Source organism: Humulus lupulus, chromosome 9, assembly GCF_963169125.1.
Source record: "Humulus lupulus chromosome 9, drHumLupu1.1, whole genome shotgun sequence".
Taxonomy (NCBI): Eukaryota; Viridiplantae; Streptophyta; class Magnoliopsida; order Rosales; family Cannabaceae; genus Humulus; species Humulus lupulus.
The window spans coordinates 17028111-17041882 of NC_084801.1; the positions used below are offsets into that span (position 1 = coordinate 17028111).

Below are 13772 nucleotides of genomic sequence, written 5' to 3' on the forward strand. Positions count from 1 at the left end.
CTAAGTACCTTAGCATGCTTTCACTCATTTTGTTCATGTGTTTACATACCTCATGGTACGCTTTGCTATCGATGTGCCTTATATGCCCCCTAAGTGATCGAGGAGCTTTAGGCCCTTGGTCACTTGCCTTGACCATGACCTGTTCGAACATTTCTACTCGGGTGAAAAAGTAATACTTGTAATACAGCAAAACAACACACGTAATGAACAAATACTTGTAAATATAAATTTACAAAGGTTGGCAAGAATGACTGGCTGCGCACAGTCCCTTATAATCTCGTATTAAAATGGACTAAACATGTCTTTACGAGTGATTCTAAAATAGAATCTTACATATACGAGCGATTAGCCATACAACGTGGCTAACCCTCTTTGCAAAACTTGTAAAAAAAGTAAAATTTAATACAAGCCAGTCCTTTAAAAAGGACTGTTCACTGATAGTACTTGCGCAGGTGTTCTCCATTCCAATAAAGTGGAACGAGATCTCCGTTTAGGCGTGCAAGTTTGTAGGTGCCCGGATGAAGGACTTCTTCAATCTGGTAAGGTCCTTCCCAATTAGGTCCGAGTACTCCAGTAGTGGGGTCGCGGGGGTTTAAGAAAACTCGTCGTAGCACCAAGTCTTTGACGTTGAATTTTCTTTCTTTAACTTTGGAGTTAAAGTACTGGGCGACTTTTTGCTGGTATGCAGCAACTCGGAGTTGGGCCTTCTCCCGTATCTCATCAATCAAGTCTAGGGACTCCATCATCAGTTGGCTGTTCCAGTCCTGGTCATATGCTAGGCATCGATGTGAGGGGGGATCTAACTCGACAGGTAACATAGCCTCGTATCCGTAGGCCAAGGAAAATGGGGTATGACTTGTCGCTGTTCGGTGAGACGTTCTATACGACCAGAGGACTTCAGGCAGCTGCTCTGGCCATGCTCCTTTAGCTTCTTCAAGCCTCTTCTTCAGGGTGTCTTTAAGAGTTTTATTCACGGCCTCGACCTGCCCGTTTGCTTGGGGATGTGCGACTGAAGAAAAGCTTTTAATAACTCCATGTCTTTCGCAGAAATCGGTGAATAAGTCGCTGTCAAATTGGGTTTCGTTGTCTGAAACAATCTTTTGGGGCAGACCATACCGGCAAATAATGTTCTTGATGACAAAATCAAGAACTTTCTTGGTCGTGATGGTAGCGAGTAGTTCAGCTTCGGCCCATTTGGTGAAATAATCAACTGCCACGACTGCATACTTTACTCCTCCTTTCCCTGTAGGTAGGGATCCAATCAAATCTATCCCCATACTGCAAAAGGCCACGGGCTTTGCATCTGTTTTAATTCGTTTGGAGCTGCTCGTGGAATCTTGGAGAACCTTTGACATTTATCGCATCTTCGTACAAACTCCACCGAATCCTCGTTCATAGTTGGCCAGAAGTAGCCTTGCCTTAGAATCTTCTTTGCCAAACTCTGCCCCCCAGCGTGATCCCCGCAGAAGCCTTCATGCACCTTTTTCATGAGTTCCTTAGCTTTTTCCGGTGTAACGCATCTGAGTAGCGGCATTGAATATCCTCTTCGGTACATAATACCATTGACCAGTATGTACCTAGCGGCTCACCTTTGTAGAGTTCTGGCTTTGTTTCTATCAGCTGGTAGCACACCGTTCGTCAGATACTCCAAGTAAGGTGCCATCCACGTATTCTCCATTCGAATCTCCATATTGGTCTCAACCGCTTGTATGCTTGGCTCACTCAGTCTTTCTACTGGCACAATGTTCAAGGTGTCAGCATCTTTCGCGCTCGCAAGTTTTGCTAAGGCGTCTGCATTTGAATTTTGATCCCGCGGAATTCGCTGAAGGGTGTACTCTTTGAACTGGGCTAGCAGGTCCTTTGTTTTATTCAAGTAGGCCACCATTTTTAAGCCTCGCGCTTGATATTCTCCTAGAACTTGATTCACCACCAGCTGTGAATCACTGTAGATATCAAGCGTCTTTATGCTCATATCTTTCGCCATTCTCAATCCAGCAAGGAGTGCTTCATATTCTGCTTCATTATTTGACGTGGTGAAGTCGAGCCTAATAGCGCAGTGAAATCGATGCCCTTCCGGCGTTATCAATATCACTCCCACTCCAGCGTGGGATTCGTTGGATGACCCATTCGTGAATAACTTCCACGAAGGAGCTTTGTCCTGAGGCTCAGGCACTTTAGGCTGTTCGCACTGTTCGCTGTCTGGGAGTTCGGTGAATTCTGCAATAAGATCGGCCAAGACTTGTCCCTTTACCGCTGCTCGCGGTGAATAAGTTATATCAAACTATCCTAGTTCGACTGCCCATTTTAATAATCGCCCAGCCGCCTATGGTTTTTGGAGGACTTGCCGCAGGGGCTGGTCAATTAAAACTGTGATAGGATGGGCTTGGAAGGGTGTAGCTTCCTAGAGGCCAGGATTAAGCAATATGCTAACCTCTCAATTGGTGGATATCTCAATTCTGCCCCGATCAGTCTCTTGCTGACATAGTAGACTTCTTTTTGTACGCCTTCTTCCTCTCGCACTAGTACCGCGCTAGCAACAACTTCAGTAATCGCCAGGTAAATAAACAAAGTTTCTTCTTCGATCGGCTTTGATAAGATGGGAGGTTGTGCCATATGGGCTTTCAAGGCCTGGAATGCTTGCTCGCAGTCTCCTGTCCATTCAAACTTCTTATTTCTCCTAAGTAGATTGAAAAAAGGGACGCACTTGTCTGTTGATTTTGAAATAAACTTATTTAGGGCTGCGATTCTCCCGGTTAAACTTTGTACATCTTTGATCATTTCTGGCGACTTCATGTCGATCAGGGCTTTTATCTTGTCGGGGTTGGCCTCGATTCCTCTTGAATTTACAATAAACCCCAAAAACTTCCCTGATCCAACTCTGAAGGAACATTTAAGAGGATTTAACTTCATCTGGTATTTGTTCAATATATCAAAGCACTCTTGTAAATCCCTCACATGCCCTCCTGCCTTCTTAGACTTTACCAGCATGTCGTCCACGTATACCTCCATGTTTACTCCGATCAGTTCCTTAAACATGTGGTTGACTAGCCATTGGTAAGTCGCACCTGCGTTTTTCAGTCCGAATGGCATTACTTTGTAATAGTATAAGCCCGTATCGGTCCGAAAGCTGGTGTGATCCTCGTCAAGGGGGTGCATGCTAATCTGGTTGTAGCCCGAATATGCATCCATGAACGACAGGGATCTCGTGCCCTGCCGTTGCATCGACCAGCTGGTCGATTCTTGGGAGTGGGAAGCAGTCTTTTGGGCAGGCTTTATTGAGGTCTGTAAAATCCACGCAGGTCCGCCACTTGCCATTAGGCTTGGGAACCAGCACTGGATTGGAGACCCACGATGGATAAAATGCCACCCTGATGAACCCATTTTCCTTTAGTCTTTCCACTTCTTCTTTTAAGGCTCTCGATCTATCCTTATCGAGCAGCCTTATCTTTTGTTGCACGGGTGGAAAGGTCTTGTCTATATTCAAGACATGGTTGATAACTGCAAGATCTATCCCAGCCATGTCTTTGTGTGACCAAGCAAAAACTTCCTGGTTCTTCCGCAAAAATTCCACCAGTGCGTGCTTCGTGGTGGGCTCTACGTTCTTCCCAACCTTTACTACTCTGGTCGGGTCTTTTTTGTCGAGTTGGACCTCCTCCAGGTCCTCAACGGGTCCAACGTTTTCTTCAAAATCCCCAAAGCGAGGATCTAAGTCTCTATCCTCACTTTGGGCAACACCCTATTTGGTGACTTCATCACCGGATTGGGCTTGTGTATCAACTTCCATCTGCAACCTATCTAAGGTAGTGCTCTTCGGCGTTCCATTCTTCGCCTTTGTGATTGAGGCATTGTAACACTCCCTGGCTTCTCTCTGGTTTCCCAACACGTGTCCTACCCCTGCGTCTGTTGGGAACTTCATGGCCAAGTGCCACATAGAGATGACGGCACGTAGATCAACCAGTATAGGCCTCCCAATGACGGCATTGTACGCCGAAGGACAATCAACCACCACAAAAGTGGCGAGTAATGCCCTGGTAGCAGGCACTATACTTGTCGTCACTGGTAGTCTGATTAATCTTGCGGGGGCGAGTCCTTCCCCAGAGAAGTCGTATATCGTTTGGTTGCAAGGTTCCAAATCCTTAACGGACAGTTTCATACGTTCCAGTGCAGACTTAAACAGGATATTTACCGAACTTCCTGTATCGACCAGCACTCTTTTTACCATCATGTTGGCCATTTGGATGTCCACGACCAGCGGATCAGAATGTGGGAACCGGACGTGTTGGGCATCGCCATCAGTGAAGGTTATTTCGCCTTCCTCTGACCGAGCCTTCTTTGGTGCACGGTCTTCCACAGTCATCATCTCGATGTCCTGGTCGTGGCGCAGAGTCCGAGCATATCGTTCCCTGGCCTTTCCGCTGTTTCCCGCGAGGTGTGGGCCTCCACAGATGGTTAAGAGTGTGCTAGTCACGGGGGCAGGCTGTAAGGGTGGCGAGCGTTGGCGCGTGGGCGCCTACTCGTTGCTACCCGGAGCTTCTCATTGGGAATTTCCCGAGGCCCGTACGTATCTTCTCAAGTGTCCTTGTTTAATAAGGAACTCGATTTCGTCTTTCAACTGGTTGCATTCGTTGGTGTCATGTCCGTAGTCGTTATGATAACGACAGAACTTGGTAGTGTCTCTCTTCGAAATATCCTTTCGAATGGGGCCAGGTTTCTTATAAGGCACACTAGAACTTGTGGCCTGATAAACCTCTCCCCAAAACTCAACGAGGGCAGTGTAGTTAGTGAACCGAGGTTCATAACGATTACCCTTGGCTCGTTTATTGTCAGAGGTGGAAGGCTCGTTATACGGGCGTTTTCCACCATTCTTGCCATTGCCGCTGCCGTTCCCGTTAGGTTTGGACCCATTGGTGGCTTTGGCGGGCTCGGCTGCCTTCTTATCCTTGCCAGAAGGCTTTCCATTGTCGGCAATGGCATCTTCGAGCTTGATGTAACAATCAGCCCGGTCCAAGAATTCCTGGGTGGTTCTCACTCCTTCCTTTCGGAGACTTTTTCAGAGGGGAGAATGACGCTTAACCCCTGTGGTTATGGCCATCATTTTGCCTTCGTCCCCCACTATTTTCGCTCCAGCTGCCGCTCGCATAAAGCGTTGGATGTAGTCCTTCACTGATTCTCCATCCTGCTGGCGAATTTCAACCAGCTGGTTTGCTTCGGTCAGATGCACACGACCTGCATAGAACTGTCCGTAAAACACCCTTACGAACATTTCCCAGGAAACTATGCTTGCGGAAGGGAACTTAAAAAACCATTCCTGCGCGGCTTCAGAAAGTGTTGCAGGGAAGATCCTGCATCGAGCGTCTTTGACCACTTTCTGAATGTCCATTTGTATTTCAAACTTATTGACATGAGACACTGGGTCTCCGTACCCGTCAAAGTTTGGAAGTGTAGGCATTTTGAACTTGCTTGGAGTTTCTGCACTAGCTATCCTTTGTACGAAAGGAGTGCCTTTCCTCCTATCGTGGTCGATATAAGATATCCTTCCCCCGACCAACTGTTGCACTGCCTGGTTGAGGGCATCTATCTGAGCCTGTACAGCGGCAGGTATCGCTGTGGCCTTTGTTGCTGGGGGGACGTTCTCGCCATGCCGCTCACGGCGATCATTGAGTACGTCTCTCAAATCCTCGTCTCTTCTCCGCTGCTCGCTACCCCCGAGCCGGTTGAAGACATTATTTTGCCTGGGCTGCCCCCCAGCATCCCATCTATTGGGTTGGTCATCTTGAGGTACCTGGCTCTCGCCTCTACCTCTTTCTTCGTTCCTCCTACCAGCATTTCCCTTGCCCGAGTCGCCCTCATTATATCCATGGCCATCCCTGAACCTCAATTGGCTATGGTGGGATTGACTTTTCCCTCGATTTCCATCCCTGGCTGAAACGTCCCGAGCGTTAGAGGGCGACCTGCGCTGGTCGTGGTGTCCCCGTGCATTATCATGCCGTGGGGGACCCCAGACCGCAGAGCCTAACTCTGAGTCCCTCCTGTTACCAGGGGGATACTGACCTCTGTTTGGTAGGTTTGGCTCATCGCCCCTACGACGTCTAGGACTACGAGGCTGATGCTCAGCCCTATTCTGCCTCTATTGCGGGGGATTGCCGCGACCAGCCTGGGATGGAGGCTGTGCCTCAGGGTCCATCGGGACATCTTCATGGGGCACCTGAGGCTGCTCGGGCCTTTGTGGACTCGAGGGCTGGATTGGTGGGCTAGGATTTGGACCCCTCTGGGGTGGCCCATTTGCTGGATGGTCAGGCTGCGAGACAGGTGCGGCCTGATTCCTAGCCAGTTGCAAGGCTACCTCGAAGGCTGTCATGGCTTCGCTCTGGCGGCGGTCCATCTCCGCCTGCCTTTCACTTAATTCTGCACGCTGCCGTTCAATCTCCTGCTGCTGCCGCGCCACAACTTCGGCAGCAGTCTCTTGACTGGCTTTCAGATTAGCCAGCTCTTCCTGCAACGCCCCCAGGGTACTTTTCAGCGTTGCATCGTCCATCTCTTCCTCCTCGAAGTCCAGATGTGGCTCATCTTCCACCACGCTTGCAGGGGGAGGAGGAGGTGGGTTTGATGGCGCAGCAGCGGCCGCCTGTCCAGCTTTCCTTCCAGTTTTCGCCATTGGTCTTCTCAACAATGATAAATCAAGCTCTCAATGAAATCACCAGAATGTTGACTCAAGATTTGGCCAACTGACACGGAGTCAGAATATGCTTGATGTGAATGAATATGTTGACAAGAATCAAATGATGAAAAGTAATAAGAACACGATATTTTATAGTGGTTCAGCCCCAGGATCTGGTAATAACCTACGTCCACTTAGACTGTTATTGATATAAGAATCAAAGGAGTGATCAAAGAACAAGGGTTCAATGAGTTTCACTAACCTCTGAAGAACAATACAATATTCCAAGGAGAATTACTCTAGTCTCAAATAATTCCCAAGCCAAAAGAAAAGTCCTCTCCCTTGAGCTATCTTTTACTATTTATAGGCTCAAGGGGGATTACATGATTTAGTTGCCGATATTCTCTCCTAAATAATCGGATATTCAGGAGATTGTGTGAATTAAATTCGGGATCTACAAAGATCTTTACAGCAATATTACATTGCACGCGGAACTATCGACCAGACTAGTCGCAGGTATGACTAGGCTGTTTACTGCTTCTAATACGTCTTCTGGTCGATACACTAGCAGAGTTCCTCCAGGTGTCAGGCACGTGCCAGGGATCACTTTCCACGTCATCAATGCCAATTTTTTGGATAACATCAACATATTTGTGATTCCATCAAGATGCGTACAAAAGTCACCTAATTCAGCACCTGTATTCACTAAATTACTATCAAATATTTCCTCAGTAGACATACAATTTTCTATACACATACGAGGACTACACTTTTCCAATTGTTCCTCCTGTAATGTTGCCTTAGCCAAATTATTATTCACGACCGCATCTACCAAATCTCCTACAACATCAATATCTCCACCCGCAACTTCTACCTCAACCAAATTCCTTGGCGTAACCATTGTGTAACATTCATCGTTCACCTTTTCTGTTACATCTACCTCATCAACTTTCAAAATATTTAAATGGTATTGATCCTCAGAGTGAAGCTTCAACTTCAAATCACCTGAGTCGACGTTGGCACATGCATTTGACAATATAACATCATCTGAACTATTAAATTGTGTGTCATCCTCTCCACTTTTCCCATTCAACGAAACTAACCAAATATCCTGTCCTTCAATTTCCAAATTATCAACCGGACCCATATTATGAAACAACCCCTCTTCCTCCACAAAGTTTCTATCAACAAACCCAACTGGATGCAAGTCAACTCCAGCACTGTCAACATTAGTAACACCTTCGCCACTCAGCTGAAATTCCAGATCTCCAATCAAAACATTCATAGTATCGGAAGAAATGCTTCCCAATAATTTATCTGCAACATTCACCTTTGATTGAGAGAAAGGATTCCTTAAACTCACGTTCCAACTTTCCAACTTCATCATTATCCGCATAGCTTCGTCATCCAATTTGTCTAACATAATCTCATCTTCAACGTCTCTTAACGAATTATGAAGTATCTCTGAAACATCATGCCTTATAGAAGCAAGTTCGTGTTTAAATACTTTTATTTCAGCCTCGTGTGAAATCAATGCCAATAATATTTTGCTTAACTTCTTTTTATCCATAATAACCTACCATCGTACCATCAATAAAGAAAATTTTTACTTACCTCCAAATTTATTTCACATCAAACGTGCTCCCTTAAAATGAACAAAAACACAAACTTGATTTCACAAACCACAACCATTGGCCAAACAAATAAACTACATTGCCTACTTTAAATCAATTTTCTATCCTCTTCACAGTCCCTAATTATACACTAAATTATCAATCAGAACCACCGTTATAGTCACAAAACAGTAAAACAATTGAAATATTTACATACCCCTACTCATTTTGAAAGTGGGCCATAGCTTTTAAAATAACTAACCATGTGTAAAAAAAACATACACACCAATTCACACGATGAGAATTATACATTAAATATAAATGGGATAAAAACAACAAATTGGAAGAATTCACTACTTTCATAAATTCCTATCTCAAACATTCGATATCAGTTTTACCTCCAAAACTGTGCCTCTCACCTTCACTAAAACTATGAATTTCCCAAGAAAAATTAGATTAATAAACACAAGTTAATGAAAAACTGACACAGTAACAAACATGACAGAAAATGCTTTTAGATTAAATTGTCCTGATATGAATGAAAATGGGAAAGAACGAAGATCTAAAGTTTGACCTCATATTAATAATAATTAAAACTGCAATAGACACATGGACCCTTAAAAATGAACAAAAACATAAACTTAATTATGCAAAACGTTGAACCATTGAGCAAACAAACACAAGTTAATTGAGTCTAAATAATGAAGAAAGCCTTGTTCCATTGCAGTGGTCCTCAGTTCTTGGTAAATTACTTTTTCGGGTGGGTTGGGAAGAATGGAGGCAGGAGGTCAGCATGGGTTTTTCTGGTATTTCACATAAAAGCAACACAAGTCCAAAATCGAAAGAAAATCTTAATAAGATTGCAGAAATTCCCATTGAGAAAATGAGGGGGGAATTAAAAAGAAAACTCTTTCTGTGGCTATCTCAGTTTTTCTATACCATAAGCCTCTCTCGCTCTCTCTCTCTATATATATATATAAATTCTCCTGATAAGTTTCACAAAACCTAAGCTAAATTGTAAGTAACACACTTGCAAGCAAGAAAACTCAACTCAAATAGAAATAAACCAAGAACAAAACAAACCCATATAACAAAGTAAGAAAATTTTGCATGTATAACACAAAAGGTCCATACTTTGCTGGGAAAAAATCATAGACAATATTAAGGTGACGGAGTGAGAACTGAGAGTTATATAAATCAAAATCATAGCATTTGATTTGCTATAAATCAAAAAAAAATCATGGGATACCTTGTTTCCACCCTTGTTTTTCCCTGCCGAGGTTGGTTTCCACCTTTTCCGTTTGTCTTCGCCTCCCTCAATGAAACCCAGAAAATTTCTCTCTTTAGAATGTCTTCCCTTACTTACTGAGGAAGATGATGTTAGGCCCTTGCTATCGCTCAATTCCCTGCTCTGTATATGTTTTCAGAACTCTATTTTTTTTTTTAAGTCAAATATTTTTCAAAGTTTATCTTTATTTTTTATTTTTTTTACTTTAGCTGAGTGACAACTTTTGTACTGTATTTTTCATAAAAAATGTCACTACAAAAACTAATTAATGCAACGAAATATATATATATAAATCTGACAAAAACTAAAGTAATATACATATATAAATCTGAGAAAAGTTGTGATGTGATATAAATTTAAAAAAAATATTTAAAAATGTATCTAGGCGTTCCGTACGCCTGCACAGAAGAAATTATATATATATATATTAAGATGTTAGATAAAATGATATAAACATATTTTAGCTAAAAAAAAAATGAAAATATAAGTAGGGAGGTAAGTGTTAGAAATAAAAAATTCAAAAAGCTTAATAATGATCATGACGTAAGCCACTTGTGGAGTGTACAAATATTATTTGCGTAATATTTAAATTTATATAAACTTGTTTAAGTTAATTGAGAATAGAAAAAAATATTAAAATACTGCCTGATAAGATTTTTTGTAAGAATGATGCTAATTTTGGCCTAGGTAAAATTCTCTATATTTTATAGCAATAGTAGATGCTTTTAGCTTCTAGTTCATTTGATATGAGGCAACCGAAGCATTTTCTATTCTCCAAACCATCTCCCATCGTCTTAGCCAGCCCATCTGTTGGACGTGATTTTTCATCAGCTGCTTCACCTCACAACCCGGCATCAACCACTACCGTCAGCCAGTCTTCCTGTCCAACGACATTTGATTCTACAGCGGATAGCCCGGGGAACCCGAGTCCGGGCGTTCCGACATCACAATGCATATCTCTGTTACAGCTCTGTGCTTCTTCCAAGCTCAAATTGTTGCAAATCCACGCCTTTTCGATCAGACATGGTGTTCTGTTTTCCGACCCTGTTGTGGGCAAGCACCTGGTCTTCGCCATTGTTTCTGTCTCGGCTCCAATGTCGTATGCCCACAACGTTTTTTCGCAAATTGATAGCCCAAACATATTTACGTGGAACACCATGATTAGAGGCTATGCTGAGAGCGAGAATCCAAGGCCAGCTATTGAGCTTTATCGCCATATGCGTGTTTTTTCTTGTGTTAAGCCTGATACTCACAGTTACCCTTTTCTTTTGAAGGCTGCAGCCAAGTTAGCGGTTGTTTGGGAAGGTGAAATGATTCATTCCTTAGTTATGAAAAATGGGTTTGAGTCTTTGATCTTTGTTCAGAACGCTTTGCTTCATATGTATGGCTGTTATGGGTGTGAAGAGAGTGCGCACAAAGTATTTGAGTTAATGCCGCAAAGAGATCTTGTGGCGTGGAATACTGTGATTAATGGGTTTGCTCTGAATGGAAGACTTAATGAGGCTTTGGTTCTTTTTAGGGACATGGGTTTTGAGGGTGTAGAGCCGGATGGATTTACAATGGTCCGTTTGTTGTCTGCTTGTGTTGAGCTTGGAGCTTTGGCTTTGGGTGGGAGGGCCCATGTGTATATGTTGAAAGTTGGCTTATTGAGTTCGAACTTGCACTCTAATAATGCACTTCTGGACTTTTATGCAAAGTGTGGGAGCATTAGAGACGCCCAAAAAATGTTTACTGAGATGAAGGAAAGAAGTGTGGTTTCTTGGACTTCTTTAATTGTAGGTTTGGCTGTAAATGGGTTTGGCAAAGATGCTCTCGAGCTTTTTAGAGAATTAGAAAGGGAGGGATTGGTCCCTACTGAGATAACTTTTGTGGGAGTATTGTATGCCTGCAGCCACTGTGGAATGGTTAAGGAAGGGTTCAATTACTTTAGAAAGATGCAAGAGAAGTATGGTATTGTGCCTAGAATAGAACATTATGGTTGCATGATTGATTTGTTGGGTAGAGCAGGTCTTGTGAAGGAAGCATATGAATACATACTAAACATGCCATTAAAGCCCAATGCTGTCATTTGGAGAACCTTACTAGGAGCATGTAGAATACAAGGGGATTTGGCCCTTGGAGAGTTAGCTAGAAATCATCTCCAAAAATTAGAGCCTGGACATAGTGGGGATTACGTTCTTCTTTCCAATCTTTATGCATCTGAGAATCGTTGGTCAGATGTCCAGGAGGTGAGAAAGGCAATGCTTAGCCATGGTGTGATGAAAACTCCAGGCTACAGTCTTGTTGAGTTGAGAAATCGTGTTTACGAGTTTGTGATGGGCAATAGATCTCATCCTTGTAGTGAAGAGACACATGCTAAGTTAGCAGAGATTACAAATTTGTTAAGGTTGGAAGGTTATGTGCCTCATACAGCGAATGTACTTGCAGACATAGAGGAGGAGGAAAAGGAGAATGCTTTGTCTTATCACAGTGAGAAAATTGCAGTTGCTTTTATGCTTGTTAATACAAGTCCAGGGACTCCAATTCGGATTTTGAAGAATTTGAGAATCTGTGTTGATTGTCATGTTGCTTTTAAGCTCATATCAAAGGTTTATGACAGGGAGATTGTTGTGAGGGATTGTACTCGTTTTCACCATTTTGGAAATGGGTCTTGTTCTTGTAGTGATTATTGGTAGCATGTTTGGTTCTCTTATAGAAAACAAAAGATAATATAATTGAGTATCGAGACATTAACTTTTGGCCTTCTCACACTAAAACAGCACTCTGAATTTAGAACAGGATGTTGGAAATGTGGACAACAAGGAGAAGGGCAAAGCATTTTGATTCATATATAGAAAAGTGGTGGAATAGGTGCTCATTACTATTCCAATTTAAATTTCGAGGTTGGTCGTTGTTTTGTCAAAACTCCTTGGTTTGATATATAAGAGTGCAATGTTAAAGGCTTCCAAGGATTAAAATCACCCCTATTTCCAGCCTCATTGATCAATATTAGTGAATACAACTTTTCTACTTGAGGTGAATTTGGAAGGCAAAATGATAAACCCATGTCGATTGGACCATTTGGAGAAACAAGGGTAGGTTCAACCAAGGTTCGGCCGAACATACTACTCAATGGGAAAGAAGCTTACAAAGTTATTGGAACAGAAATCCATTGTAGTCTCTGACTGAGTACACTTGAGAGTGTTGTAGGAAAAACTATCATCAGTGTGGCAGTGGCAACAGAAAGAAAAGCCAGACCATCTATCTCTATTATCAACCTTTTGGGCAATGATTTGAGGAAGTGCAGCAAGGAATAAGAATTGAGACAAGAACATCAAGCACGAAGTTAGTGATTGAAATTTCGTTTTTTAAGATTACCAACTGAATTTATCAAGCAATTTAATTAATACTGAATAGTTATATAATTGTTTGATCAGACATATATTCTGATGTATCAGGACAGATTGTTCATAAACAAACAGAAAGTAAATAAGCTAAAAATAACGTGACACAAGAAGTTTTTTACGTGGTTCGGAAAACCTAGTCTACGAGATCACGCCCATAGATAAAATCATTTAGTAAATTTTCAAGAATACAATAAGCAATTGACTTATACAAGTTTAAACTCCCTCTAAATCCTTGTCGCAACTTTGAAGTACTCAAATTTAATAATCTGATTTTGATAAACATTAAGAAAATGAAATCCCTTCTGAAATTGATAAGTGCTCGCTTCCTCTCGAAGTGAGACTTAGGGAAATCTTCTCTCGAAGATTGTATGTAACGTTCACTTAAACCTATTTAAGAATAAACAACACAAAGTAAAACAAACAAACAAAGAGATAGTTGAATAAATGCTACTCTTTACATATAAAATAACTCTTCAAAATATAAATGTTAGAGTGGTGAAGAGATAAGATTAGCTGCTACTTAGGTATGTATTTATAGAGTTTAGGAAACTTTAAGCCAGCCAGTCTCGTTTATGGTCTCAATCAGACCAAATCAGGAAGTTACTAAAAATAACTTCCAATTACATTAACAGCGGGATTTTCCAGATGAGTCTGAAAATCATTCTGTAGCATTAGGAAAATGGATGAACCTAGACTTAAATTCCAACCAAGCTCATTTCAAAATTTCCTTCCTTAGGCACAAAGTTGTTGGGGTTTTATGCCCTAATTAAAACTCAAATTCTTTGTAATCTCATTTTATTATCAATAAAAGAATAGAAATCATTGTT

At 42.2% G+C, this 13772-nt stretch overlaps 1 protein-coding gene across 1 annotated transcript; it reads left to right on the plus strand.

Moving 5' to 3' along the window:
- Positions 1-10245: 10245 nt before the first annotated feature.
- Positions 10246-13059, plus strand: LOC133801393 (pentatricopeptide repeat-containing protein At4g21065). The gene has a single exon (XM_062239584.1). It carries the CDS (start codon positions 10279-10281, stop codon positions 12232-12234), a length of 1956 nt encoding a protein of 651 aa, XP_062095568.1. The 5' UTR covers positions 10246-10278; the 3' UTR covers positions 12235-13059.
- The last annotated feature ends 713 nt before the right edge of the window (positions 13060-13772 follow it).